Source organism: Petromyzon marinus, chromosome 12 (assembly GCF_048934315.1).
Source record: "Petromyzon marinus isolate PM22_M1 ecotype Great Lakes invasive population chromosome 12, UKy_Petmar_22M1.pri1.0, whole genome shotgun sequence".
Classification (NCBI taxonomy): Eukaryota; Metazoa; Chordata; class Hyperoartia; order Petromyzontiformes; family Petromyzontidae; genus Petromyzon; species Petromyzon marinus.
Window position 1 is genome coordinate 14,592,236 of NC_133678.1, and position 26,488 is coordinate 14,618,723.

General features: G+C 44.7%; 1 protein-coding gene and 1 long non-coding RNA gene across 2 annotated transcripts in view; one reads left to right on the forward strand and one right to left on the reverse strand.

Moving 5' to 3' along the window:
• Positions 1-14,355: 14,355 nt before the first annotated feature.
• On the forward strand, positions 14,356-24,586 carry LOC116941509 (ras-like GTP-binding protein Rho1). Its single transcript, XM_032952640.2, has 3 exons — positions 14,356-14,714; positions 16,339-16,687; positions 20,324-24,586. The coding sequence occupies exons 2-3, from the start codon at positions 16,419-16,421 to the stop codon at positions 20,649-20,651; spliced, it is 597 nt and encodes a 198-aa protein (XP_032808531.1). The 5' UTR covers positions 14,356-14,714; positions 16,339-16,418; the 3' UTR covers positions 20,652-24,586.
• The window catches only part of LOC142924348 (uncharacterized), a 51,007-nt gene continuing 45,711 nt past the window's right edge, over positions 21,193-26,488 (reverse strand). The window contains exons 2-3 of the long non-coding RNA XR_012941593.1: positions 23,269-23,325; positions 21,193-21,271 (exon numbers count right to left, since the gene is read on the reverse strand). This is a non-coding gene — a long non-coding RNA (uncharacterized LOC142924348). The remainder of the gene's footprint in view (positions 21,272-23,268; positions 23,326-26,488) is intronic.

Consider the following 26,488-nt stretch of genomic DNA (forward strand, 5'->3'; position numbering starts at 1 on the left):
ATAAGGTTAAAGTTTTGATAGAATAGTTGCATGTTTTAATCTCTCTCTCAACAACCGATCGATTGCGTTACGTGTCGGGAATTAACCACAGGTGCCGTTATCAAAGTGAAACAACGCAATCGTGATGGTATCATGTTAACGCTGTGTTGAAATTCCAAAATCCCGAGATTGAGTTTTCATATTATCCACAAATTAAAGTTAGCTAGAAAATAAAATTGATTAAAGCAGAAGGTTTGTGTGTGATTCTTCCTGAAATTCTGCATAATATTGTTCTGCGTATGAGATCTGAATCCTGGGGACCTATCATAAGCACACTATCACCACACATAATCCATAACACAATTCATCATGTTCAATCGGGAGTAATCGTATCCTTATCGATAATACGGACTTAAATAGCAGAGTCGAATCGACTCTCTCTCATTCGTGCTCACAACACCTACAGAACTGCATACGATCAATTGCGTTGTTCCAATTAATAACCAAACCTCGTCACCGAGGCTCGACCACATAATCCATAACGACCTGCATTATAACCACGCCCACTCGCATAAATTAATACAATTATCTCTCAAATCAGCATAATTTATGTGCATAATTACACCAATTAACATAATTTCGGATAACTTATGCCAATGTCAAATTTCATTTAATTTGTATTTTCATCAATGTTCATACACCTATATATACAACATGTCGCTCCGCACTAAGCTTCAGGTCTTCTCGGCCACGGTCATTCCCTCCCTTCTCTACGCTTGCGAAACGTGGACCCCCCTAATGGAACATCTTCGCCGGTGAGAAACATTTAGGCTAGCCTGCCTACGATCCATCCTGGGTTTAACCAGACTGGATTGTGTGAGCTCACAAATCCTTGAAAGATCTGGGCAAGGTCCCATCGGTGAGCTCCTCCGGCGGGCAAGGCTGCGATGGCTGGGTCATGTAGCCCGCATGCCCAGCCACCGCATGCCGAAACAGCTTTTGTTCGGCCGGATTGAGGGGGCTAAGCGGGCGCGGCACGGGCTAGAGAAGAGTTGGAGTGATGTGGTACAGGAGGACGTGGAGCTGAGTGGACTTGCCGATGACTGGTACCAGCAGTGTCAAGATCGGCCTCTGTGGAGGAGGCTCGTGAAGGATGCTACTGGACAGTTGGAGGTAGTCGCCCTCCAACAACAACGGAGGGCGGAGGAGCGACGCCCAGAACAAAGAGCGGAGCGCCGGGTGGCTAAAGCACAGCAGGTTGGCACAGTAGGGGGCACAGGTGGTGCATCAGTGGTGGTATCCTGCTATGACTACAGCAGTGCATACCTACTTTTGGTGGGACATGCTTTCCCTGGACCAGTGCATACTGACTGTGGTGGTACATGCTATCAGTACAGCAGTGCATGTTAATTGTGGTGGTACTTGCTATGATTACAGCAGTGCATACTGACTGTGGTGGTACTATGACTAAAGCATAGCAGGTACCACCACAGTCAGTATGCACTCCTGCAATCATAGCCGGTCCCACCATAGTCAGAATGCACTGCTGTAATCATAGCAGGTACCACCACAGTCAGTATGCACTGCTGTAATCATAGGTACCACCACAGTCGGTATGCACTGCTGTAATAGCAGGTACCACCACAGTCAGTATGCACTGCTGTGGTCATAGTAGATACTGCTATTCAGTTGGTACATCATGCTATATAGAGTTAGCATATACTAAAACAGTCAGTATATACCACTACGGTCAGGAAATACTGCTACAGTCAGCAAATACAACTACACGGTCAGTAGATACTACTACGGTCCGTAGATACTGCTATAGAGTCAGTAGATACTGCTATACAGGCAGTTGATACTGTTATACAGTTAGTATTTACTACTATAGTCAGTGGATACTACTTTAGAGTCAGCAGATACTACTTAGAGTTACTTTTTACTACTATAGAGTCGGTAGATACTACTGCGGGGCCAGTAGATAGGACTACGCTCAGTCGTTACTAATACAGTCAGTAAATACTACTACACAGTCAGTAGCTACTACTGGTTCAGTAGATACTACTGTACAGTCAGTAGACACAACTACAGAGTCAATAGATACTTCTTCCTCTGTTGTATGTAGGGTGTGTAGGTATATATCTACGCGGGGGTAAATATATTTTTTGAGCGGGGGGGGGGGGGTGTCGACAATTTTCAGAAACCTTTTAAATCAACTATTAACTCCACACTTTCTGTTAATTTTTGGAATTTTGCAAGCCTCTTATAATTTTGTTGGTGCTGAAATGGACAAATGTCCTACCGGGCTTTCACAATATCTTGGTATCTGTGTATGTACATGTAAGGTTTTTAAGAGTAGTTCTAAAATGTTTTTGACCCGGGCAATGCCGGGTACGTACCGCTAGTCTTATATATAAAAGTCTCCGTGCGCGCGCATTTGCGGGGGATTTGGCTCTCGGACCGAGGGGTTCGCGAAAAAAAGACTTGTGCCGGGCGGCACGCCCCGGGCCCCCCGCTTGGCATAGGCTATTCCGTTTTGCCATCCGTCACCTTTAAAGTGGTTTACTTAACGATTTAGTGAGATTTTTTCTTTCTTTATTTACTTACTTTTACCGACCGGCTCGCTGCTGCGCATGCGCGACACGCCGTTGCCCCTGGCAGCGCACAGACGCCGTCGCTGCAGGGTGGACGCCATTTCTCATTCAAATTGCAACAAATGTACACGCAACTCTGAGGTACATTCATCAAAGTGTCAAGTCCTCTTCTCTCCTCCTCCACCCCAATGTTGTGCACTTACTATTATAGGCTCGGTAGATACTAAAATTATATCTTCTTTGGTTCTTTCGGTAAAGTCATGTAGAATGAGAATAAAATAATAAATTGATGAAATAAAATAACACAATAAAATTCTCACGACGTTTCGGCCACAACACAAGCGGCCTTCATCAGGTGAAGGGACGAGACTGTCTGGAGGACAGCGCTGGAGCGAACACAGCCAAGCTCAGACCGTGACCTTTAAGCTGTGAGAGAAGAAACAGCGCCTTGGCAAAGGAATTAGCATAGAATTTAGCATTGAAATAGCTGAGTGATTAGCTTTTGACTGGTCACAGAAATGGCTATGTTAAAGTCAAAGCATACACATCCACAGAGGCACCCCTTGACAAAGGAATTAGCATAGAATTTTGCATTGAAATAGCTGAGTGATTAGCTTGTGACTGGTCACAGAAATGGCTATGTTAAAGTCAAAGCATACACATCCACAGAATAAATGTACTCAATATATTCTTCAATAAGCTGAGCTATTAACAGTAACTGGGTATACACTACACTATATAATGAATACTATATAGTAAACCAATAAAAAACTAAAATATAAATTACCCCAATGTTATCAATAAACTCTATATATTCTCCAATCAGCTAAGCTAACAACAATAAGTCGTTATATATCACAATGCTATATGGCGAAAAAATGGGTGGATTCTTGCCCTCAACTTCTAGCACCACGGATAGCTACGAGCCCCGTTCAGACGGACGAGTTCATCCATGGTCGGAACGGAGGAGGGGGAGAGAGACAGCTGCGAGGCGCTGTTATACTCCATGCTGTAAACCATACCATTAACCGTAGTGTGAGAGGTATTAAGAGTCAATGCCAGCGAAAGAGCTGCGGTCTGAAGGTCATCGTAAAATACAATTAAGAACAGAAATGGTTTAAAACATCTTTCCAATGGTTACTAAGCCAGAATTCATCTTCTCAGTTGAAATTGTCTCTGTGCTTGTATATGTGAATGGCCTCATGAACGAATCTCTCATGGTAGCCGGTTGGTTTGCAAAGAACCTCCGTCTTGGAGAAGTCAATGTCATGTGAGCCCACTGAATTATAACAGTGATCTGCCACGGCAGAGGAGTTGGTTCTACCGTGTTTCAAGTCTGCTTTATGTTGGCGGATGCGGTCCGAGATATGTCGTTTCGTTTCTCAAATGTAGCTACTACCAAAGAGGCACTTTAGTTTGTAAACGCCCGGGTACTATTTGTCTGGAACGGCATCTTTTACAGATGGAACCAGATCACGGATGTTATGTACTGTGTTGAATCGGACCTGGATCTTGTGTTTATTCAGGATTTTGGAGATCTTTTTAGTGACCCCTGCAATGTAGGGTAAGGTGATGGTTTTGAGTGGCTCCACAAGAGGATCCTTCTTCATGACTGGAGTGATGGCTTTGCGGATTGTGTAGTCGGAGTAACCATTAGCCCTTAGAGGCTGGTGTACGTGCTTGAGTTCACTGGTAATGTGTTCCTGGTCGGAAATGCATTGGGCTCTATGGTATAGAGTCTTGATGAGGGAGTTCTTCTGGGATGGATGGTGGTGGGAATCGGGTTTCAAGTAAGCATCTGTATGGGTGAATTTTCTGTGAACAGAGTGGCTCATTGAACCATCATGTCTCCTTTTAATTAAGACATCCAAAAAGGGTAGTTTGCCATCTTTTTCGACCTCGATGGTAAATCTGATGGCTGGGTGTATGGAATTGATGTGGTCGCGGAATTGGTCTAGAGCAGGCTGGCCATGTGGCCAGATGACAAAAGTGTCATCCACGTACCTCTTCCATAAGGTCGGGCGTAGAGTGGCAGTATGGATGGCGTCAGTTTCAAATTTTTCCATCAATACGTTGGCTACAACCGGAGATAGGGGGGAGCCCATTGGGGTGCCCTCTGTTTGTAGAAAGTTCAATTCCAGGTGAAGTATGTGTTGGTTAAGCAATGTCTCACCAGGGGGGGTACATCAGTATGCAGTCCTTGATGAACCAGGTCTTCAATGATAGCGATGGTGTCAGGTACCGGGACTTTGGTGAACAAGGACACCACATCAAAACTGACAAGCAGGTCGTTTGGGGACAGGGAAATGCCTTTGATTGTCGATACCAGGTGAGTAGAATTTAGTACCGCAGAGGTGGTTTTTCCAGTGAAAGGTCGCAGTATATCAGCAAGAAAACGTGCCAGTTTATAGGTGGGGGAGTTGATAGTAGAGACGATGGGACGAAGGGGTGTATCTTCTTTGTGTATGTTTGGAAGGCCATATAATCTTGGTGGTCTGGCAGCAGAGGGTTTCAACGAGAACTGTTTGGGTTAATCAATTAATGCTGTTGAATCAGAGATGATTTTGTTCATTTTGGTAACCAGGCTGTTGGTGTTAATAGCTCAGCTTATTGAAGAATATATTGAGTACATTTATTCTGTGGATGTGTATGCTTTGACTTTAACATAGCCATTTCTGTGACCAGTCACAAGCTAATCACTCAGCTATTTCAATGCAAAATTCTATGCTAATTCCTTTGTCAAGGGGTGCCTCTGTGGATGTGTATGCTTTGACTTTAACATAGCTATTTCTGTGACCAGTCACAAGCTAATCACTCACCTGAAATGGAACTTTCTACAAACAAACTGAGGGCACCCCAATGGGCTCCCCCCTATCTCCAGTTGTAGCCAACGTATTCATGGAAAAATTTGAAACTGACGCCATCCAGACTGCCACTCTACGCCAGACCTTATGGAAGAAGTACGTGGATGACACTTTTGTCATCTGGCCACATGGCCAGCCTGCTCTAGACCAATTCCGCGACCACATCAATTCCATACACTCAGCCATCAGATTTACCATGGAGGTCGAAAAAGATGGCAAACTACCCTTTTTGGATGTCTTAATTAAAAGGAGACATGATGGTTCATTGAGCCACTCTGTCTACAGGAAAGCTACCCATATGGATGCTTACTTGAAACCGGATTCCCACCACCATCCATCCCAGAAGAACTTCCTCATCAAGACTCTATACCATAGAGCCCAATGCATTTCCGACCAGGAACACATTACCAGTGAACTTAAGCACATACACCAGGCTCTCAGGGCTATTGGTTACTCCGACTACACAATCCGCAAAGCCATCACTCCAGTCATGAAGAAGGATCCTCTTGTGGAGCCACTCAAAACCATCACATTACCCTACATTGCAGGGGTCACTATTAAGATCTCCAAAATCCTGAATAAACACAAGATCCAGGTCCGATTCAACACAGTACATAACATCCGTGATCTGGTTCCATCTGTAAAAGATGCTGTTCCAGACATATAGTACCCGGGCGTTTACAAACTAAAGTGCCTCTGTGGTAGTAGCTACATTTGAGAAACCAAACGACATATCCCGGACCGCATCCGCGAACATAAAGCAGACTTGAAACACGGTAGAACGAACTCCTCTGCCGTGGCAGATCACTGTTATAATTCAGTGGGCTCACATGACATTGACTTCTCCAAGACGGAGGTTCTTTGCAAACCAACCGGCTACCATGAGAGATTCGTTCATGAGGCCATTCACATATACAAGCACGGAGACAATTTCAACCGGGAAGATGGATTCTGGCTTAGTAACCATTGGAAAGATGTTTTAAACCATTTCCGTTCTTGATTAATTGTATTTTACGATGACCTTCAGACCGCAGCTCTTTCGCTGGCATTGACTCTTAATACCTCTCACACCACGGTTAATGGTATGGTTTACAACATGGACTATAACAGCGCCTCGCAGCTGTCTCTCTCCCCCTCCTCCGTTCCGACCATGGATGAACTCGTCCGTCTGAACGGGGCTCGTAGCTATCCGTGGTGCTAGAAGTTGAGGGTAAGAATCCACCCATTTTTTCGCCATATAGCATTGTGATATATAATGACTTATTGTTGGTAGCTTAGCTGATTGGAGAATATATAGAGTTTATTGATAACATTGAGGTAATTTATATTTTAGTTTTGTATTGGTTTACTATGTAGCATTCATTATATAGTGTAGTGTATACCCAGTTACTGTTAATAGCTCAGCTTATTGAAGAATATATTGAGTACATTTATTCTGTGGATGTGTATGCTTTGACTTTAACATAGCCATTTCTGTGACCAGTCACAAGCTAATCACTCAGCTATTTCAATGCTAAATTATATGCTAATTCCTTTGTCAAGGGGTGCCTCTGTGGATGTGGATGCGTTGACTTTAACATAGCCATTTCTGTGACCAGTCACAAGCTAATCACTCAGCTATTTCAATGCTAAATTCCATGCTAATTCCTTTGTCAAGGCACTCTGTTTCTTCTCACACAACTTAAAGGTCGCGGTCTGAGCTTGGCTGTGTTTGCTCCAGCGCTGTCCTCCAGACAGTCTCGTCCCTTCACCTAATGAATGTCGCTTGTGTTGTGGCCAAAACGTCGTGAGAATTTTATTGGGTTATTTTATCAATTTATTACTTTTATTATTTTTATTATTTTATTCTCATTCTACGTGACTTTACCGAAAGATCTAAAGAAGATGAATCCTTGCAGTCACGAAAGCTTTAAATCGAAACTAAAATTATAGCGATTAAATAGGATTATTGTAGCGCAGGGGGGGTGGAGTGGGGGGGAGGTAGCAGCCCGGGCCCCAGCCTCGGCCGCCCGGGCAATCTAGGCGAGGTCGGAGGCTTTGCACGGGACTAGGCCTCGTCATGGGAATCTGTCAGGGAGTACTTTTGTGCATTAAAATCGATTTATACTGCTACTAGCGGGGAAATACCAGTATGCACTGCTGTAATCATAGCAGGAACCACCACAGTCAGTATGCACTGCTGTAATCATAGCAGTACCACCACAGTCAGTATGCACTGCTGTAATCATAGCAGGTACCACCACAGTCAGCATGCAATGCTGTCGTGATCACAGGTACCACCACAATATGCACTGCTGTAATCAAAGCAGGTACCACCAGTTAGTATGCACTGCTATAATAGGTTCCACTGCTGAAGTATGCAATGGTGTAGTAAAAGCAGGTACCACCACAATATGTACTGTTCTAATCATAGCAGGTACCACCACAGTTAGGATGCTCTGCTGTAATAGCAGGTTCCACCACAGTCGGTTTGCACTGCTGTAGTGAAAGCAGGTACCACCACACTCAGTATGCACAGCTGTAATAGCAGGTACCACCACAGTCAGTATGCATAGCTGTACTCATAGGATACCACCACAGTCAGTATCCACTGCTGTAATCATAGCATGTAAAACCAGTCAGTATGCACTGCTGTAATGATAGCACGTACCACCACTGCAGTTTCCACTGCTGTAGTGAAAGCAGGTACCACCACAGTCAGTATGCACTGCTGTAATCATAGCAGGTACCACCACAATCCGTATGCACTGCTGTAGTGAAAGCAGGTACCACCACAGCCGGTTTGCACTGCTGTAATAGCAGGTACCACCACAATTTGTATGCACTGCTGTAGTCATAGCAGGATACCACCACAGTCAGCATGCACTGCTGTAGTCATAGCAAGATACCACCACAGTCAGCATGCACTGCTGTAGTCATAGCAGGCTACCACCACAGTTAGCATGCAATGCTATAGTCATAGCAGATACCACCACAGTCAGCATGCAATGCTGTAGTCATAGCAGATATCAACACAGTCAGCATGCAATGCTGTCGTGATAACAGGTACAACCACCACATGCACTGCTGTTATCAAAGCAGGTTCCACCACAGCAGTATGCAATGCTGTAGTGAAAGCAGGTACCACCACAATATGTACTGCTGTAATCATAGCAGGTACCACCACAGTCTGTATGCACTGCTGTAATAGAAGGTACCACCACAGTCAGTATGCACAGCTGTAGTCATAGGATACCACCACAGTCAGTATCCACTGCTGTAATCATAGCAGGTATCACCAGTCAGTATGCACTGCTGTAACGATGGCACGTACCACCACAGCAGTTTCCACTGCTGTAGTGAAAGCAGGTACCACCAGAGTGAGTATGCACTGCTGTAATTATAGCAGGTACCACCACAATCAGTTTGCACTGCTGTAGTGATAGCAGGTACCACCACAGTGAGTATGCACTGCTGTAATTAAAGCAGGTACCACCACAATTAGTATGCACTGCTGTAGTGATAGCAGGTACCACCACAGTGAGTATGCACTGCTCTAGGGAAAGCATGTCCCACCAAAAGTTGGTATGCACTGCTGTGGTGATAGCAGGTACCACCACAGTCAGTATGCACTGCTTTAGGGAAAGCATGCCCCACCAAAAGTAACTGTGCACTGCTTTAGTCATAGCAGGTACCACCACAGTCAGTATGCACTGCTGTAATCATAGGTATCACCACAGTCGGTATGCACTGCTGTAATAGCAGGTACCACCACAGTCAGTATGCACTGCTGTCTTCATAGTAGATGCTGCTATTCAATTGGTACATCATTCTACATAGAGTTAGTAGATACTAAAATATTGAGTACATACCACTACGGTCAGTAAATACTGCTACAGTCAGCAAATACGACTACACGGTCAGTAGCTACTACTACGGTCCATAGATACTGCTATAGAGTCAGTAGATACTGCTATACAGTCAGTTGATACTGTTATACAGTTAGTATTTACTACTATAGTCAGTGGATACTACTGTAGAGTCAGCAGATACTACTATAGAGTTACTTTTTACTACTATAGAGTCGGTAGATACTACTGTAGGGCCAGTAGATACGACTAAGCTTCAGTCGTTACTGCTACAGTCAGTAAATACTACTACACAGTCAGTAGCTATTACTGGCTCAGTAGATACTACTGTACAGTCAGTAGACACAACTATAGAGTCAATAGATTCTACTTATTGTACGTAGGGTGTGTAGGTATATATACCTACGTGGGGGTAAAGATATATTTTGAGCGGGGGGGGGGGGTGTCGACAATTTTCAGAAACCTTTTAAATCAACTATTAACCCCACACTTTCTATTACTTCTTGGAAATTTGCAAGCCTCTTATAATTTTGTTGGTGCTGAAATGGACAAATGGCCCACCGGGCTTTCACAATCTCTTGGTATCTGTGTATGTACATTTAAGGTTTTTAAGAGTAGTTCTAAAACATTTTTTTGACCCGGGCAATGCCGGGTACTTACCGCTAGTCTTATATATAAAAGTCTCCGCGAGTGTGTGCTAGCCAGGGATTTGGCTCTCGGACCGCGGGGTTCGCGTAGAAAATTTTTTGCCGGGCGGCACGCCTCGTGCCCCCTGCTTGGCATAGGCTATTCCGTTTTCCCATCCCTAAACTTTAAGGTAGATTAATGAACGATTTAGTGCGAGTTATCTTTATTTATTTATTCACACCGCTCAGCGCACGACAGCGTACATTTGCGCTTGCGCGAAACGCTGACCGAGGGTTGCCCCTGGCAACGCGCACACGGGGGAGGGGCGATTCTCATTCCCGTGGGCACGCTACACAAGGTGAGTCGCGCATATTAACAGCTCCGTTGAAACATAAATATTACTCTTTACTAATTTGTATTACTCTTAATTATTAGGTCAGATGATAGAGGTTGAGCAATGTTTGATGATCGTACATATGCACAATGTAACACTTTTTTCACCCTGGGTAGTAAGTGTTATTTTTAATTTGCTTAAGCCTACTATTTTTGGAAAATTTCTTATTCCCCACAAACTTTGCTTTTTTAACCAGGCCTTTATGTGAAGGAATGACACAAATGCACACCACGTATTATCATTGAAAATTGCTACATTTCTAAATATGTCCTTGACACAAAGCTAAGTTTGAGGGGAATTATAGCTTTTGGGTACTTTTGAGGCATAAGCATATAGAGAGTAACACTTACTACGCAGGGACTACATAAAGAATCACTTTTTTGTTACACTGTTTATTTATGATACCAAATTTGCTCCTTTTAGACTTTTTATTATTTAAATAAATAAATGTGCTTAGGCTTTGTTTCCAGCTTATTCACAGTTTCCCCCTCTGTGCGCGGGTTGGTCAGTGATATCTTTATTCGGCTTTATTTGTGTGCATCTCGACATAGTTACAGGTCACGTAAGTTTTTTTTATTATTATTATTAGTTTATATTTTTACACTTTTGCTCGCGGCTAATTAAAAAAACAAAATGGCGGCACATTAGTGAGTGTATGGTGTGTGAGTGACTCAGCGTATAATCACTGCTGTAATCATAGCAGGTACCACCACTGTCAGTGCACTGCTGTGATCATAGCAGGTACCACCACAGTCGGTATACACTGCTGTCGTCATAGCAGGTACAACCACAGTCGGCATACACGGCTGTGGTCAGTAGGTACCACCACAACAGTATGCACTGCTGTAATCATAGCAGCTACCACCACAGTCTGTATGCACTGCTCTAATCATAGCAGGTACCACCACCATCGGTATTCACTGCTGTAATCATAGCAGGTACCACAACAGCAGTATGCACTGCTGTAATCATAGCAGGTACCACCACAATCAGTGTTCACTTCTGTAATCATAGCAGGTACCACAACAGCAGTATGCACTGCTGTGATCATAGCAGGTACCACCACAGTCGGTATACACTGCTGTCGTCATAGCAGGTACTACCACAGTCGGAATACACTGCTGTAGTCATAGGTACCACCACAACAGTATGCACTGCTATAATCATAGCAGGTACCACCACAGACAGTATGCACTGCTCTAATCATAGCAGGTACCACCACAATTAGTATTCACTGCTGTACTCATAGCAGGTACCACAACAGCAGTATGCACTGCTGTAATCATAGCAGTTACCACAATCAGTATTCACTGCTGTAATCATAGCAGTAACCACAACAGCAGTATGCACTGTTGTGATCATAGCAGGTAACACCACAGTCAGTATGCACTGCTCTAATCATAGCACGTACCACAACAGTATCCACTGCTATTATGATAGCAGGTACCACCACAGCGGTATGCACTTTTGTAATCATAGCAGGTACCACCACAGTCAGTAAGCACTGCTGTTATCATAGCAGGTACCATTAAAATATGTACTGCTGTAATCATAGCAGGTACCACCACAGCCAGTATGCACTGCTGTAATAATAGCAGGTTCCACCACAGTCGGTGTGCACTGCTGTAGTGAAAGCACATGCCACCCCAGCAGTATGCACTGCTGTAATCATAGCAGGTAAAACCAAGTCAGTATCCACTGCTGTAATCATAGCAGGTATCACCAGTCAGTATGCACTGCTGTAATGATAGCACGTACCACCACAGTATGCACTGCTGTAGTCAAAGCAGGTTCCAACACAGTATCCACTGCTGTAATCATAGCAGGTATCACCAATCAGTATACACTGCTGTAATTATTGCACGTACCACCACAGCAGTTTCCGCTGCTGTACTGAAAGCAGGTACCACCACAGTCAGTATGTACTGCTGTAATCATAGGTACCACCACAATTAATATGCACTGCTGTAGTGATAGCACGTACCACCATTGTCAGTATGCACTGGTCTAGGGAAAGCATGTCCCACCAAAAGCAGGCATGCACTGCTGTAGTCATAGCAGGATACCACCACAGTCAGCATGCAATGCGGTCGTCATAGCAGGATACCACCACAGTCAGCATGCACTGCTGTAGTCATAGCAGGCTACCACCACAGTCGGCATGCACTGCTGTAGTCATAGCAGGATACCACCACAGTCGGCATGCATTGCTGTAGTCATAGCAGGATACCACCACAGTCAGCATGCATTGCTGCAGTCATTGCAGGATACCACCACAAGTAGTATGCACTGCTGTAGTGATAGCAGGTACCACCACAGTCAGTATGCACTGCTCTAGGGAAAGCATGTCTCACCAAAAGTAGCTATGCGCTGCTTTAGTCATAGCTGATACTGCCATAGTCAGTATGCACTGCTGCAATCATAGCCAGTCCTACCATAGTCAGTATGCACTCTGTAATCATAGCAGGTACCACCACAGTCAGCATGTACTGCTGTAATTATAGGTACCACCACAGTCGGTATGCACTGCTGTAATCATAGCAGGTACCACCACAGTCAGTATGCACTGCTGTGGTCATAGTAGATACTGCTATTCAGTTGGTACATCATGCTATATAGAGTTAGTAGATACTAAAACAGTCAGTATATACCGCTACGGTCAGTAAATACTGCTACAGTCAGCAAATATGACTACACCATCAGTAGATACTACTACGGTCCGTAGATACTGCTATAGAGTCAGTAGATACTACTTATACAGTTAGTTGATACTGTTATACAGTTAGTATTTACTACTATAGTCAGTGGATACTACTATAGAGTCAGCAGATACTACTATAGAGTTACTTTTTACAACTATAGAGTCGGTAGATACTTCTGTAGGGCCAGTAGATAGGACTATGCTCAGTCGATACTGCTACAGTCAGTAAATACTACTACACAGTCAGTAGCTACTACTGGCTCAGTAGATACTACTGTACAGTCAGTAGATACAACTACAGAGTCAAGAGATACTACTTACTCTGTTGTATGTATGCTGTATAGGTATAGATACCTATGCGGGGGTAAATATATATCTTTGGGGGGGGGGGGGTGTCCACAATTTTCGGAAACCTTTTAGATCACCTATTTACCCCACACTTTCTATTAATTTTTGGACTTTTGCAAGCCTCTTATAATTTTGTTGGTGGTGAAATGAACAAATGGCCCACCGGGCTTTCACAATTTCTTAGTATCTGTGTATGTCTATGGAAGGTTTTTAAGAGTTGTTCTAAAATATTTTTTGACCCGGGCAACGCCGGGTACTTACTTAGTCCATAATAAAAAAAAAAATGGGGTTAGATCGCGTAAATGTGTCGTTAAATTAGTAAGGTTTTTCAGGTAAACAGAACATGCCAATTCATTTTGAGTACAGCGCACCGGTGTGTTGGAGAGCAAATCCACAACATTTCCAATTTGAGTTCGACGTTTCGCCAGTAATTACAACTAGCTTCATCAGTCGACAGCCAGATTGTAAATGTTGTGGATTTGCTCTCCAACACACCGGTGTGCTGTACCAGTAATCGAATTGGCACGTGCTGTTTACATGACAAACCTTACTAATTGGCCGTGTCGGGTGGTGGCGGGTTTAACGACATTTATATTTATGCGATCTAACCCCCCAAAAAACCCCTATATTATGAACTGAGTGCGACTATTTCACAGATGTCCAAGTTCTGTTAGCGAGCACCTACGAAGGCCCGAATGGCACACGAGGGAAGTGGGTAGCCAGCACCACGCCCGGCCGCCTTTGTCTCCCTCGGGGCGATTTTTACCCCTAGGTACCCATTTGAGGCTGAGTCTACCTAGATGGGGCCCAGATAATCGTCAAACGTGTTGGCCCAATTCACCGTCAACTATGTTAATGAGTTTCGCAACGTGCAGTGACGGGGGTGTGTGGGGCGTAAGTTTGTGGGTGGGGAGTGAAGGGGTGGGAGGGGGGGAGGCTTGCGCGGCTTCTGATTGGAAGTTTATTTTTAGCTGAGCCGGGTCGGGCAATATAAGGAGAGGGAAGCAGCGGGACCCGCATTGCATGCAGAGGGGACGGTGGGTGCGGGTTGATTGGTCACTGTGGTGGGGGCATCTCCAGTGAACAAAGGGCAAGCGGCAGGCTCTGCTCACCCCCTTCCCCTCCCCACACACACACGCGAGCTTAACACAGGAGGGACAACGCGTGCGACAATTAGGATTGTTCTACACGGGTGAATGGTCGTATTGTTGTAGGGCCGTACACATGGTTATTATATATTGTTTCCCCTTCCAATTGTCGGAATAAGTTTTCGGTTCGCTCGCTGGGTTTTTGTGGCGAGTCTCAAGGAGAGAAGTTGTTGGCTCAAAGTTGTGCAAGGACCCTGAGGAGTTTAGAGAGGTGAGTTGGGGGATGGGATGGGTGTGCTGGATGTTCGGTAGAATGTTTCGGACTAAGTTGAAGTTGGGGTCGTGTGTCTGAGTGAGTGTGTTTGAGTGTGTTTTGAGTTGTGTGTCTTTGAGTGTGTTTTGAGTTGTGTGTCTGGGTGTATGTGTCTGAGTGTGTGTTTGAGTGTGTTTTGAGTTGTGTGTCTGAGTGTGTTTTGAGTGTGTGTCTGAGTGTGTTTTGAGTTGTGTGTCTGAGTGTGTGTGTCTGAGTGTGTGTGTCTGAGTGTGTGTCTGAGTGTGTGTGAGTGTGTGTGTCTGAGTGTGTGTTTTGAGTGTGTGAGTGTGTTTTGAGTTGTGTGTCTGAGTGTGTCTGAGTGTGTGTCTGAGTTTGTTTTGAGTGTGTGTCTGAGTGTGTGTCTGAGTGTGGTCTGAGTGTGGTCTGAGTGTGTGTGTCTGAGTGTGTTTTGTGTGTGTGTCTGAGTGTGTCTGAGTGTGTGTGTGTCTGAGTTGTAAAGAGTTTCTCAGACGTTGGTAAGAGTGGGCGCGGTGGTGGAAGCGGTTCGCGCACCGCGCTACTAAACCCGGTCCTCCCGAGTTCGATTCCCGTTCACGGCCAACAACAAGTGACCCATTATATTCCACCAGTCCCGGGCCTCCCCTAGGTCGACTCGGCCTCATGAGTACCTGGTGCGTGGCGTGGTTGTTGGCCAACCACCCCCTCGTTTACCGTGCCGGCCTTAATAGGTGCTCGCTAACAGCACTCGCCCCAACAGTCTGTTAAAGACTATAACGTGGGATCTTTTGTAAGAGGTTTGATCATTTCGTCTGTAGTTTGCCAAATGTATTGGTTAGTTGAGTTGCTGGCATTTTGTTCGTTGAGACCTTGGAATCCGACTCGTCTGCAGTGCACTGCAGACGCGCACTGTGAGAACTACTGCAGTGGCACTCATGTGCGTCAACATAAGTTTGGGCCCATGCGTGTCGTTCAAGAAGATATGTGGGGATGATAGACACTCCATCATGTAATATAATGCAATAATATAATACTACGGTACCATTTCGAAGACGCCTGGCCACCGTGGAAGAGTAGGCCCAATACTGCACCTTCAGCAGGGGGAGTGGACGCAGCCGCGTCGGGATTTCTTCGTTAATTCTTGAAACGTTGATAAGTGCTGCTTGTTGCTGGCCGCTCGACGTGTTCGGCCTTTGGGGCCTGTCTGCTCCGGTCTACTCTGCAACAGTCTACAGTCCACTGCTGCATACAGAACACAGATACAGCCATCACCTTCAAGTCCCGAAATGTCATGGAGTACACCTCATGGCATCTGTGAGAAAGAGCTTTGTAGCTCCTTGACAGAGTGTTTGTTTGGGGGGTTAGATATTGTAAATATAGATGCGTCGTTAAGCCCGCCACCACCAGATAGACAATTAGTAAGGTTTGTCACGTAAACAAAACGTGACAATTTGTTATACTCGTTCAGCACACCGATGTCTTGGAGAGTACGACGTTTCGCCATCAGGCAGACAGCCTCCCTGTTTCGGTCTTAAATCTAAGGATAAATGTCACATCACTTGTGAGCTTCATAGCTCATCGGATTCCTCCAGCTTAAATATTCTGGTGTGTCGTGACCCCACAGTGAAGAGAGGAACAGCAGCGGGAGGAGGAGGAGATCGAGGCGAGACATCGCTGCTGTTGAGACAGCTGGCGGGCACGACCATGGCGGGCGTTACGACGCGCAAGAAGCTGGTGGTGGTGGGAGATGGTGCGTGTGGGAAGACGTGTCTGCTGACGGTGTTCAGCAAGGATAAGTTCCCCGATGTGTATGTGCCCACCGTGTTTGAGAGCTACGTGGCTGACATCAAAGTGGACGGCAGGCAGGTGGAGCTGGCCCTGTGGGACACGGCCGGGCAGGAGGACTACGACCGCCTAAGGCCGCTCTCCTACCCTGACACCGACGTCATCCTCGTGTGCTTCTCCGTGGACAGGTGAGGAGGGTGGGGATGGGTGGAGGCACCCAGACTGATACACGTGGATATCATCTTGAGTGTTCTTGGAAGATGATGGAATATGGTCGTTAAAAAAATGACCTCAACATCGGCTTCAATGTGGACAGGCAAAGGGTGGCCAGGTGGTTGGATACCTAGGACATAGAATTATCATGTATTTATCAGTGGATTGGTGAGGGTGGGAGGTATGGACACTCATTACTATGGGATTATTGGTGGGCAGGTAGGGTGGTACATGGGTACACATTGGCGTTCAATGTGACCACTGCTGGAAGTGAACATCGTAATGAGGACAGGCGAGGGTCAGGCGGTACAGGTTCCCCACCCCTGCAGTAGAGGATAGTAAAACAGACATCTTGTATTCCTTTGGAGAGATGTTTATTGTGGTTGCACATTACAGGGTGGCCACAGAACTTGTGACATGCAAATACATACAGTTTAACACGTAGGCTTTCGCGACCAATATTCATAATAAATGTTTTTGGGTTAGATCGCATTATTTATAAATGTGTCGTAACCCTCCACCACCCAACACGGCCAATCAGCAAAAAAAGTGTCACGTTGACAAAAGACAAATCATTCACTACTTTAGCCCACCGGTGTGTTGAAGAGTGAATCCACAACATTTACAGTTTGAGTACGACGTTTCGCTGGTAAATACATCCAGCATCATCGGGCAATTCGCCAGAATGGTAAAGCCCTCGTTTGCTCCCGGTTTTATATAGAGCAGCAGGGTGACGTCATCATTTAACTCATATCAGGTGCAGTGATTAGAGGCGGAGGGGGGGTATTGTAATTATTTAATCGATTAGTAATCAGTCAATGGTTATGATTAGTAATGAGTTGTAGATTAGTAATTAGTTGTAATGTGTGTTAGTGATTACATGCTATGTTAGTAATCCGTTAATTAGTATGTGTTTCCCCTATAAGGAATTGTAATGTGCATTCATATTCTTAGCTCCCTCGGCAAAGCCACGCCGAAGGGAAACAACAAAACAACAAACATATTCTATTATTGCATTGCTTCCCCCCCAACGAAAGAGCCAAGAACATGAATTACTGCAGTCACGAAAGCTTTAAATCAAAATGTAATGTGTATTATTTAATAATACGCTTCCAGGCTGCACTAAGCCTGTAGCTGTCAGAGCGATTAAAGTTATTTTTATTCCTCTCAATTTCAATGGATTCTCTAATTAGTCTTTGCCAGTAATAATTAGTTTTACACACCACTGCAACATTGTCAAAATCAATTGAGTGTCCTTGTTGACAAGCATGTTCTGCCACAGCCGACAGTTGTGTTTGAGATAATTTAATATTTCTCTGATGTTCTTTTAGTCTTACGCTAATGTTACGTCCCGTCTGTCCAATATAGCATCTGCCACATAAACAATTAATCCGATATACACCTTCTGTTGATAATTTAGGTAATGCGTCTTTAGTGCAAGATACTAGTTTTTGAATTTTGTGTACTGTACCAAATCTTACTGTAATGTTTTGCTTTTGCAAAACACGGGCTAATGTGTCAGTTACTCCTGAGATATATGGAATTTGTATTGTTTTAACAATCTGATCGCTACTCTTTGGTTCTATTGGGTAAAGTCACGTATGTGAAAATAAAATAACAAAAAATCACGACGTTTCGGCCACAACACAAGCGGCCTTCATCAGGTGAAGGGACGAGCCTGTCTGTCCTCCAGACGTCACCCTGCTGCTCTATATAAAACCGGGAGCAAACGAGGGCTTTACCATTCTGGCGAATTGCCCGATGATGCTGGATGTATTTACCAGCGAAACGTCGTACTCAAACTGTAAATGTTGTGGATTCACTCTTCAACACACCGGTGGGCTAAAGTAGTGAATGATTTGTCTTTTGTCAACGTGACACTTTTTTTGCTGATTGGCCGTGTTGGGTGGTGGAGGGTTACGACACATTTATAAATAATGCGATCTAACCCAAAAACATTTATTATGAATATTGGTCGCGAAAGCCTACGTGTTAAACTGTATGTATTTGCATGTCCTCCAGACAGGCTCGTCCCTTCACCTGATGAAGGCCGCTTGTGTTGTGGCCGAAACGTCGTGATTTTTTGTTATTTTATTTTCACCTACGTGACTTTACCCAATAGAACCAAAGAGTATGGATCCTAGCAGTCACGAAAGCTTTCAATCTAGAATCTGATCGCTTTCAGCAGTATTGCTTTGCGATCGTGATTTGGCATTCATTCGCTCTGACAGCTACAGGCTTAGTGCGGCCTGGAAGCGTATTATTAAATAATACACATTACATTTTGATTTAAAGCTTTCGTGACTGCAGTAATTCATGTTCTTGGCTCTTTCGGTGGAGTCGCGTTGGGGGGAAGCAATAAAATAATAGAATATATGTTTGTTGTTTTGTTGTTTCCCTTCGGCATGGCTTTGCCGAGGGAGCTAAGAATATGAATGCACATTACAATTCCTTATAGGGGAAACACATACTATCTTCTTTGGTTCTTTCGGTAAAGTCACGTAGAATGAGAATAAAATAATAAATTGATAAAATAAAATAACACAATAATATTCTCACGACGTTTCGGCCACAACACAAGCGGCCTTCATCAGGTGAAGGGACGAGACTGTCTGCTAGGACAGCGCTGGAGTGAAAGAGCCACGTTCAGATCACGACCTTTAAGCTGTGTGAGAGGAAACAAAGTGCCTTGACAAAGGAATTAGCATATAATTTAGCATACTAATTAACGGATTACTAACATAGCATGTAATCACTAACACACATTACAACTAATTACTAATCTACAACTCATTACTAATCATAACCATTGACTGATTACTAATCAATTATATAATTACAATACCCCCCCTCCGCCTCTAATCACTGCACCTGATATGAGTTAAATGATGACGTCACCCTGCTGCTCTATATAAAACCGGGAGCAAGCGAGGGCTTTACCATTCTGGCGAATTGCCCGATGATGCTGGATGTATTTACCAGCGAAACGTCGTACTCAAACTGTAAATGTTGTGGATTCACTCTTCAACACACCGGTGGGCTAAAGTAGTGAATTATTTGTCTTTTGTCAACGTGACACTTTTTTTGCTGATTGGCCGTGTCGGGTGGTGGAGGGTTACGACACATTTATAAATAACGCGATCTAACCCAAATACATACACATTGCTGTGAGCGGTAAGTCACATAGTAAAGAAATGTATACCTGGACCCTAGCAGATAAGCCCTCTTTTAGAGAACGGCCTTTGGATGGTGACCTCTCACAAATATGTCTAAGGTTCCTTAAGTTGCCTTTTTACCCATACAAGGTGTTTTTTTTTTATTAAGGCTTCAGATTAGTGTCAGTCAGCCTGAGATGCAACATGACCTAATTTACAAGCTGATTGTGTTTTGGAGTTTGTTATTTTCTAATCCTAAAACAAAATCGGCCTCAATGTAAAGTGAGGCCGATTTGGTTTCCAAGATGTCTGATCAACGTGGAAGAATAAGCCAAATATATCCACTGGAGGTGATGGGAGTTGGGGGGTTCTCTGTAGAACTACAGTCTGCCAACATTAGTATGAGCAGGAATATGCAGGGCTGCAGCTCTACATTGTCCTTCCATGTCCCCTCAGCCCTGACTCGCTGGAGAACGTGTCGGAGAAATGGGTCCCCGAGGTGCAGCACTTCTGCCCCAATGTGCCCATCGTGCTGGTGGCCAACAAGAAGGACCTCCGTGGTGACAAATCCGTGCTGCAAAAGCTGGCACGCATCAAGCAGGAGCCCCTGAAACCCAAGGATGGGAGGACCATGGCATCTCGCATCCAGGCCTTCGACTACGTGGAGTGCTCTGCGAAAACCAAGGATGGTGTGCGTCTCGTCTTCGAGACAGCCAGCAGGGCCGCCATCCAGACGCAGTCCAAACGCCGCAGCCGCTCGTGCTTCAAGTGCAACCTGCTTTAACGGACATGGGGAACGTGCGTGATCGTGTGCGGTCAGGCGGACGTTTGTGGCGACTGAACCACTGTGCCCAGCAACACACCACTGGCAGCAATACAACCGCTGCTGCTGTCTGCACCTTCGATTGGCTACGTACGATGCGAAAGAAGTTCGATGTATGTGCACTCACATCGTGGTCAACGCCAAACAATACAGCCACTGCACACACTTAACTGCCAATGCCACAAGCTCGGTCGCATCAGCACTTGTGCCACTGCCAAAAACGTGAGCACAACCATGACCACCATCACTACTAGCTTCATTGTCAACACCAAAACCTTTTTTCTGCTGCCATCGTGGTGCTGATAGTGGTATTGACGACAACACTATCAATACCACTACCACGACTACTCATTACCACCTCCACTATCACCACCACCATCACTGCTACTGCCACTACTACCGTCGCCGCTTCCTCCACGGGCCTTTCAATGTCTTTACCAGCTCTCGATCTCCATGCTGGCCATTGAACCTCCCCAGAAGCTTCTTGACATCCTCCAATGTCCACCTTACCTGTCTGGCAGCATCACCAGCATCCTTGGCTTCTCAACGTCTGCAGCATCATCTTGAGCGTCTGTGGTACTCTGGGGGTAGTGTGGAAGCGGAGGAGGTAACGGGGGCAGTGAAGGAGAAGAAATATAGCTTTGGTAGACACAGTGGAGAGGTGGTGGGGACAGGGATGAGAGATGGTGGAGATGATGTAGAGTTGGAGGAGAATGAAGAAGTGGTGAAGATCATGTAGAGGTGGTGGCGACCCGGAAGAGTTGGTGTAGATGAGCCAGTCCTGAACAAAATGACACGGAATGATTTTGGCAAAAACGATGCAACTATCTTCAGCAATGCTTTCAGACTGCCTCGTGGAACGGTGCAGTCGACTGTCCCTGATGGCGAATGTGGACTTTTAAGATTACTAATATAGTAAATGCTTATCTTTAAAGGTAAATGTATATTGTACTTTGAAATGTTGAGCGATGTTGATTTAATTTATTTGCGATTTCTTTCAAGACATTTTTTGTCTTCTGTTTTGGACACTAATGAATTTAACCACTTGCGGCTAAAACTGAAAGCGTAAGTTTACACACCGGTTTGACTTTTAAAAGTAAATACTGTACAGAACTCTTTTGGTTGAAATGTCGAGGTAATTTTTTATTGTCAATTTAAGGTACAATTTTTGGGATTACACAACATATAATTTGGTCCTATCATGCACCTGTTGTTTGTGTTGAACATGAAAATCGGTTTACTTTTTATGGGCTTTGTGACGTGTAAACTGAGTTTGTAGACACACGTACATGTGCACTCATACTGTACACACGTACAAAACCTGTACACATACAACTCGCACACATGTACATTTATCTGTACACAAAGACAAAAAGTCCCCTTATAGGTTTTTTTAGGCCTTTTTGGAAGTGCTGGAAACATACTTAAAGCCTATACACGTACACTTACCCATGTACGCTCATCTATACACAACACATCTATGTACAGACATTTGCACTCTTGCACTAAGTTTATATACACACTTCACTGTGTACATGTACACGCTTACACTTACATATACATGTATGTTTACAGACGTGTATGAACAGGTACACACATGGTTTACAGTTCAAGCACTGCAGCTGTGTACATTTCACAATTTAACAAGTTGCCAATAATGGAATGAGTTTCACGGGACTACTTTAAACGAATCCCTTATCCTCTTGTGATTAAAAAGAACAGACCCCCCCCCCCCCCGACTTTTTGCCCACGCATTTTTTAAAAAGTACCCAAATAAAGTTATTTGCGTGGAAAGAAGTTAATTTTAAAATCTTTACGTGAGCTTGGATGACTCAGAGGCAGTAATTGCACAAGCAATTGCACAAGCAGTGTACGCTGCTTTCTTAAACAATGGCACAACATTTTAGGAAGTCTTCAACGGATTTGTCCACACCATGATAATGTGGAATTTCCATCGCTGGCTCCCGGGGTCACCAAGAAAATAAAATGGGCACTGCCACACACGGTTGTTTGGGCAGGGGAACACTTTGACTTGAAACATATATGCAGGTGGTTTATCCAGGAAAAGCCTGACATGGTTTCTGCATTTGGGGGGGGGGGGATAATTGCCATGTATGTACCAATTGAGTCATTTGTGGGTAATTTTTTTCGGATTAATATACTCGCAGAATTTAATCAAGGAGGCCACTGGGTTTGAACTGTGAACGTCCACCGTGAACGCTCTGCTGCTAGACTATCAATGGTGCTACGGTCTCGAAATGTTAACTACCTCGCCTGGTATACAGGAGATTGTGGGTTCCATCTCGACCCTGATGCCTCTATATTTGAAGGTTGTGTGTTCTTCCCCTGGTCGTGTGGATTTTTCTCTGCGTGCTCCGGTATTTTCCTCCACATTTAGAAACTGGTGTTTCGAGAATTGGCTGCTAGGCCTCTTTAAATTCCAGGTTATTGTGGCAGAGCCAGCATCTCCTTAGAGCAATCACTGTTCATGTTGGGCTTCCAGGAGGAAGGATTTGTTTTGATGAGGTCAGGTTGAACTTGGATGAGATTTGAACTAATTTAAAGGGCCTGTACTCACCAGTACGATCAAGTAAATGCCTTCCCGTGTGGGTTGTGCCCCTTTCCATTGGTAGTCCTGAAATGAAGGGAAGTACACATTAACATGACATGGGCCAGTGTATGCATATTATAACCACTTTACAAAGTACTGGATTACTACTTCGTAGATTTAGCTATTTGTGCTGAATATCTCCGATGTGTTTTTGGGTTGTACCATATGTTATTTGGCATGATGCCTGACATTTCACTCCACGTGCTTAGGGCTGGTTCAGAAACTGCGTTCAAATAATTCGCCTCTTTAAGTGATGGAAAAAACGCTCCATCCCATCACGGCAGACACACTAGTGCAGGTCGGAACACAAATATCTCGCAACAGGAAGTTGTGCAATGCATGTACAAAATCTCTACATCTGTGTGTGCTGTTAAATCTAACTATTTCAGTTCACAAAAAAAAATATTCCAGTTCCTGAAGACGTTCCCAGCATGTGGAGTGAAATGTCTGACATTGTGCCGAACAACACAACGTACGAACACACATAGTCAAACATAACCCACAGCGAATGCGCTCTTGGGGCACTTGCCTGTCTGCGACCTTATTCGCAGTCACGTGACTGAAAAATACTGAAGTGACGTCATGCTCCCAGGGTGTGTGAGTCAGACTTGCCAGTGAGCTTGTGTAGGTGGGTGCGTCCGAGGCCTGCTTTGTGAATTCCACTGTTTAGTGGCTGGTTTCAATTAAATAGTGGCCGATTCTCAGTGTGCTGCTGCATTGTAAATATTGGTGTGCGCATTTATTATGTGGGATTGAAGCAGTATTGCAATTCAAGTTGGCAGTTCCATTCACATTTTAGGGTGGCAGACCGATTACCCACATTGCCATGAGTTAAATTGTCAAACGTAACCAACATTATGCTCTGATTAGAGTGTGGGATGGTGCTTAATCCATTATAAACCTTGAGTCAGCGTTGTCCATGCCAGTAGACAGTCTTATTACAAAAACTGCTGGAACCCGTTAAATCAGCATTGACCGACCCGGAGCCTTCTAATTGTGCATCGAGCACCAAACCAAACACCGCCGAGCCGAATAAGGAGCTATAGGTGTGTGCGTTAGGCCTATGACTGGAAAAACGATTAAGACATTTCTTCTTATATATGAAAGTCTCAGCGCGCGTGCGCTTGCGGAGGATTTGACTCTCGGACCGCGGGGTTAGCAGCCCGGGCCCCAGACTCGGCCGGCCGGGCAATCTAGGCGAGGCCGGAGACTTTGCACGGGACTAGGCCTCGTCACGGCAATCTGTCACGGAGTACTTTGTGCAATAAAGTCGATATATACACTGCTACTAGCGGGGAAATATATTTAAAAACGTCTGAAAACTTAAAAACTACATACAAACGAAAAGATAACTAATTAATTTACAATAACAAAACCAGAGTGCGCCAAGAATCGATTCTTTAAATCGCGCAAAGGAATCTAAGGTTGTACATTTCTTTAGAATTGCCCTCTTCCCGTTAACAAAACTTGCTTGCATGTCGCCAAGTATGCTTAACATTTTGAACACACATACTCACAAATTTACCTTTCACATCTAAGATACATAACGTCAGCATGTACTGCTGTCTTCATAGCAGGTACGACCACCACAGTATGCACTGCTGTGATCATAGCAGGTCCCACCACCACACTATGTACTGATGTCATCATAACAGGTACCACCACAGTATGTACTGCTGTCATAGCAGGTACCACGACCACAGTATGTACTGCTCTCATAGCAGGTACCACCAGTGTCAGTATGCACTGCTGTAATCATAGCAGGTACCACCACAGTCGGTATACACTGCTGTTGTCATAGTAGCTACCACCACAGTCAGTATGCACTGCTCTAATCATAGCAGGTACCACCACAATCAGTACGCACTGCTGTAATGATAGCAGGTGCCACAACGTCAGTATGCACTGCTGTAATCATAGCAGGTACCACCACATTCGATATACACTGCTGTCGTCATAGCAGGTACCACCAAAGTCGGAATACACTGCTGTAGTCATAGTAGGTACCACCACAACAATATACACTTCTGTAATCATAGCAGCTACCACCACAGACTATGCACTGCTCTATTCATAGCAGGTACCACCACAATCAGTATTCACTGCTGTAATCATAGCAGGTACCACAACAGCAGTATGTACTGCTGTAATCATAGAAGGTACCACCACAATCAGTATTCACTGCTGTAATCATAGCAGAAAACAACAGCAGTATGGACTGCTGTAATCATAGCTGGTACCACAACAGCAGTATGCACTTCTGTAATCATCGCAGGCACCACCACAGTCGGTATACACTGCTGTCGTGATAGCAGGTACCACAACAGTGGGTATACACTGCTGTCGTGATAGCAGGTACCACCACAATCGGTATACACTGCTGTAGTGATACCAGGTACCACAGTATGCACTGCTGTAATCATAGCAGGTACCACCACAGTCAGTAAGCACTGCTGTTATCATAGCAGGTACCACTAAAATATGTACTGCTGTAATCATAGCAGGTACCACCCCAGCAGTATGCACTGCTGTAATCATAGCGGGTACCACCACAGTCAGTATGCACTGCTGTAATAGCAGGTACCACCACAGTCAGTATGCACAGCTGTAGTCATAGGATACCACCACAGTCAGTATCCACTGCTGTAATCATAGGTATCACCAGTCAGTATGCACTGCTGTAATGATAGCACGTACTACCACAGTATGCACTGCTGTAGTCAAAGCAGGTTCCAACACTATCCACTGCTGTAATCATAGCAGGTATCACCCATCAGTATGCACTGCTGTAATGATAGCACGTACCACCACAGCAGTTTCCACTGCTGTAGTGAAAGCAGGTACCACCACAGTCAGTATGTACTGCTGTAATCATAGCAGGTACCACCACAATTAACATGCACTGCTGTACTGATAGCATGTACCACCACAGTCAGTATGCACTGGTCTAGGGAAAGCATGTATCACCAAAAGTAGGCATGCACTGCTGTAGTCATAGCAGGATACCACCACATCAGCATGCAATGCGGTAGTCATAGCAAGATACCACCACAGTCAGCATGCACTGCTGTAGTCATAGCAGGCTACCACCACAATCGGCATGCACTGCTGTAGTCATAGCAGGATACCACCACAGTCACCATGCAATGCTGTAGTCATAGCAGGATACCACCACAGTCAGCATGCA

Bases quoted from the DNA above. Each gene is read 5' to 3' on its own strand.
- LOC116941509 (XM_032952640.2), top strand. From the start codon at position 16,419: ATGGCGGGCGTTACGACGCGCAAGAAGCTGGTGGTGGTGGGAGATGGT. The intron at 16,688-20,323 runs GTGAGGAGGGTG...ATGTCCCCTCAG, and splicing joins GTGTGCTTCTCCGTGGACAG to CCCTGACTCGCTGGAGAACG.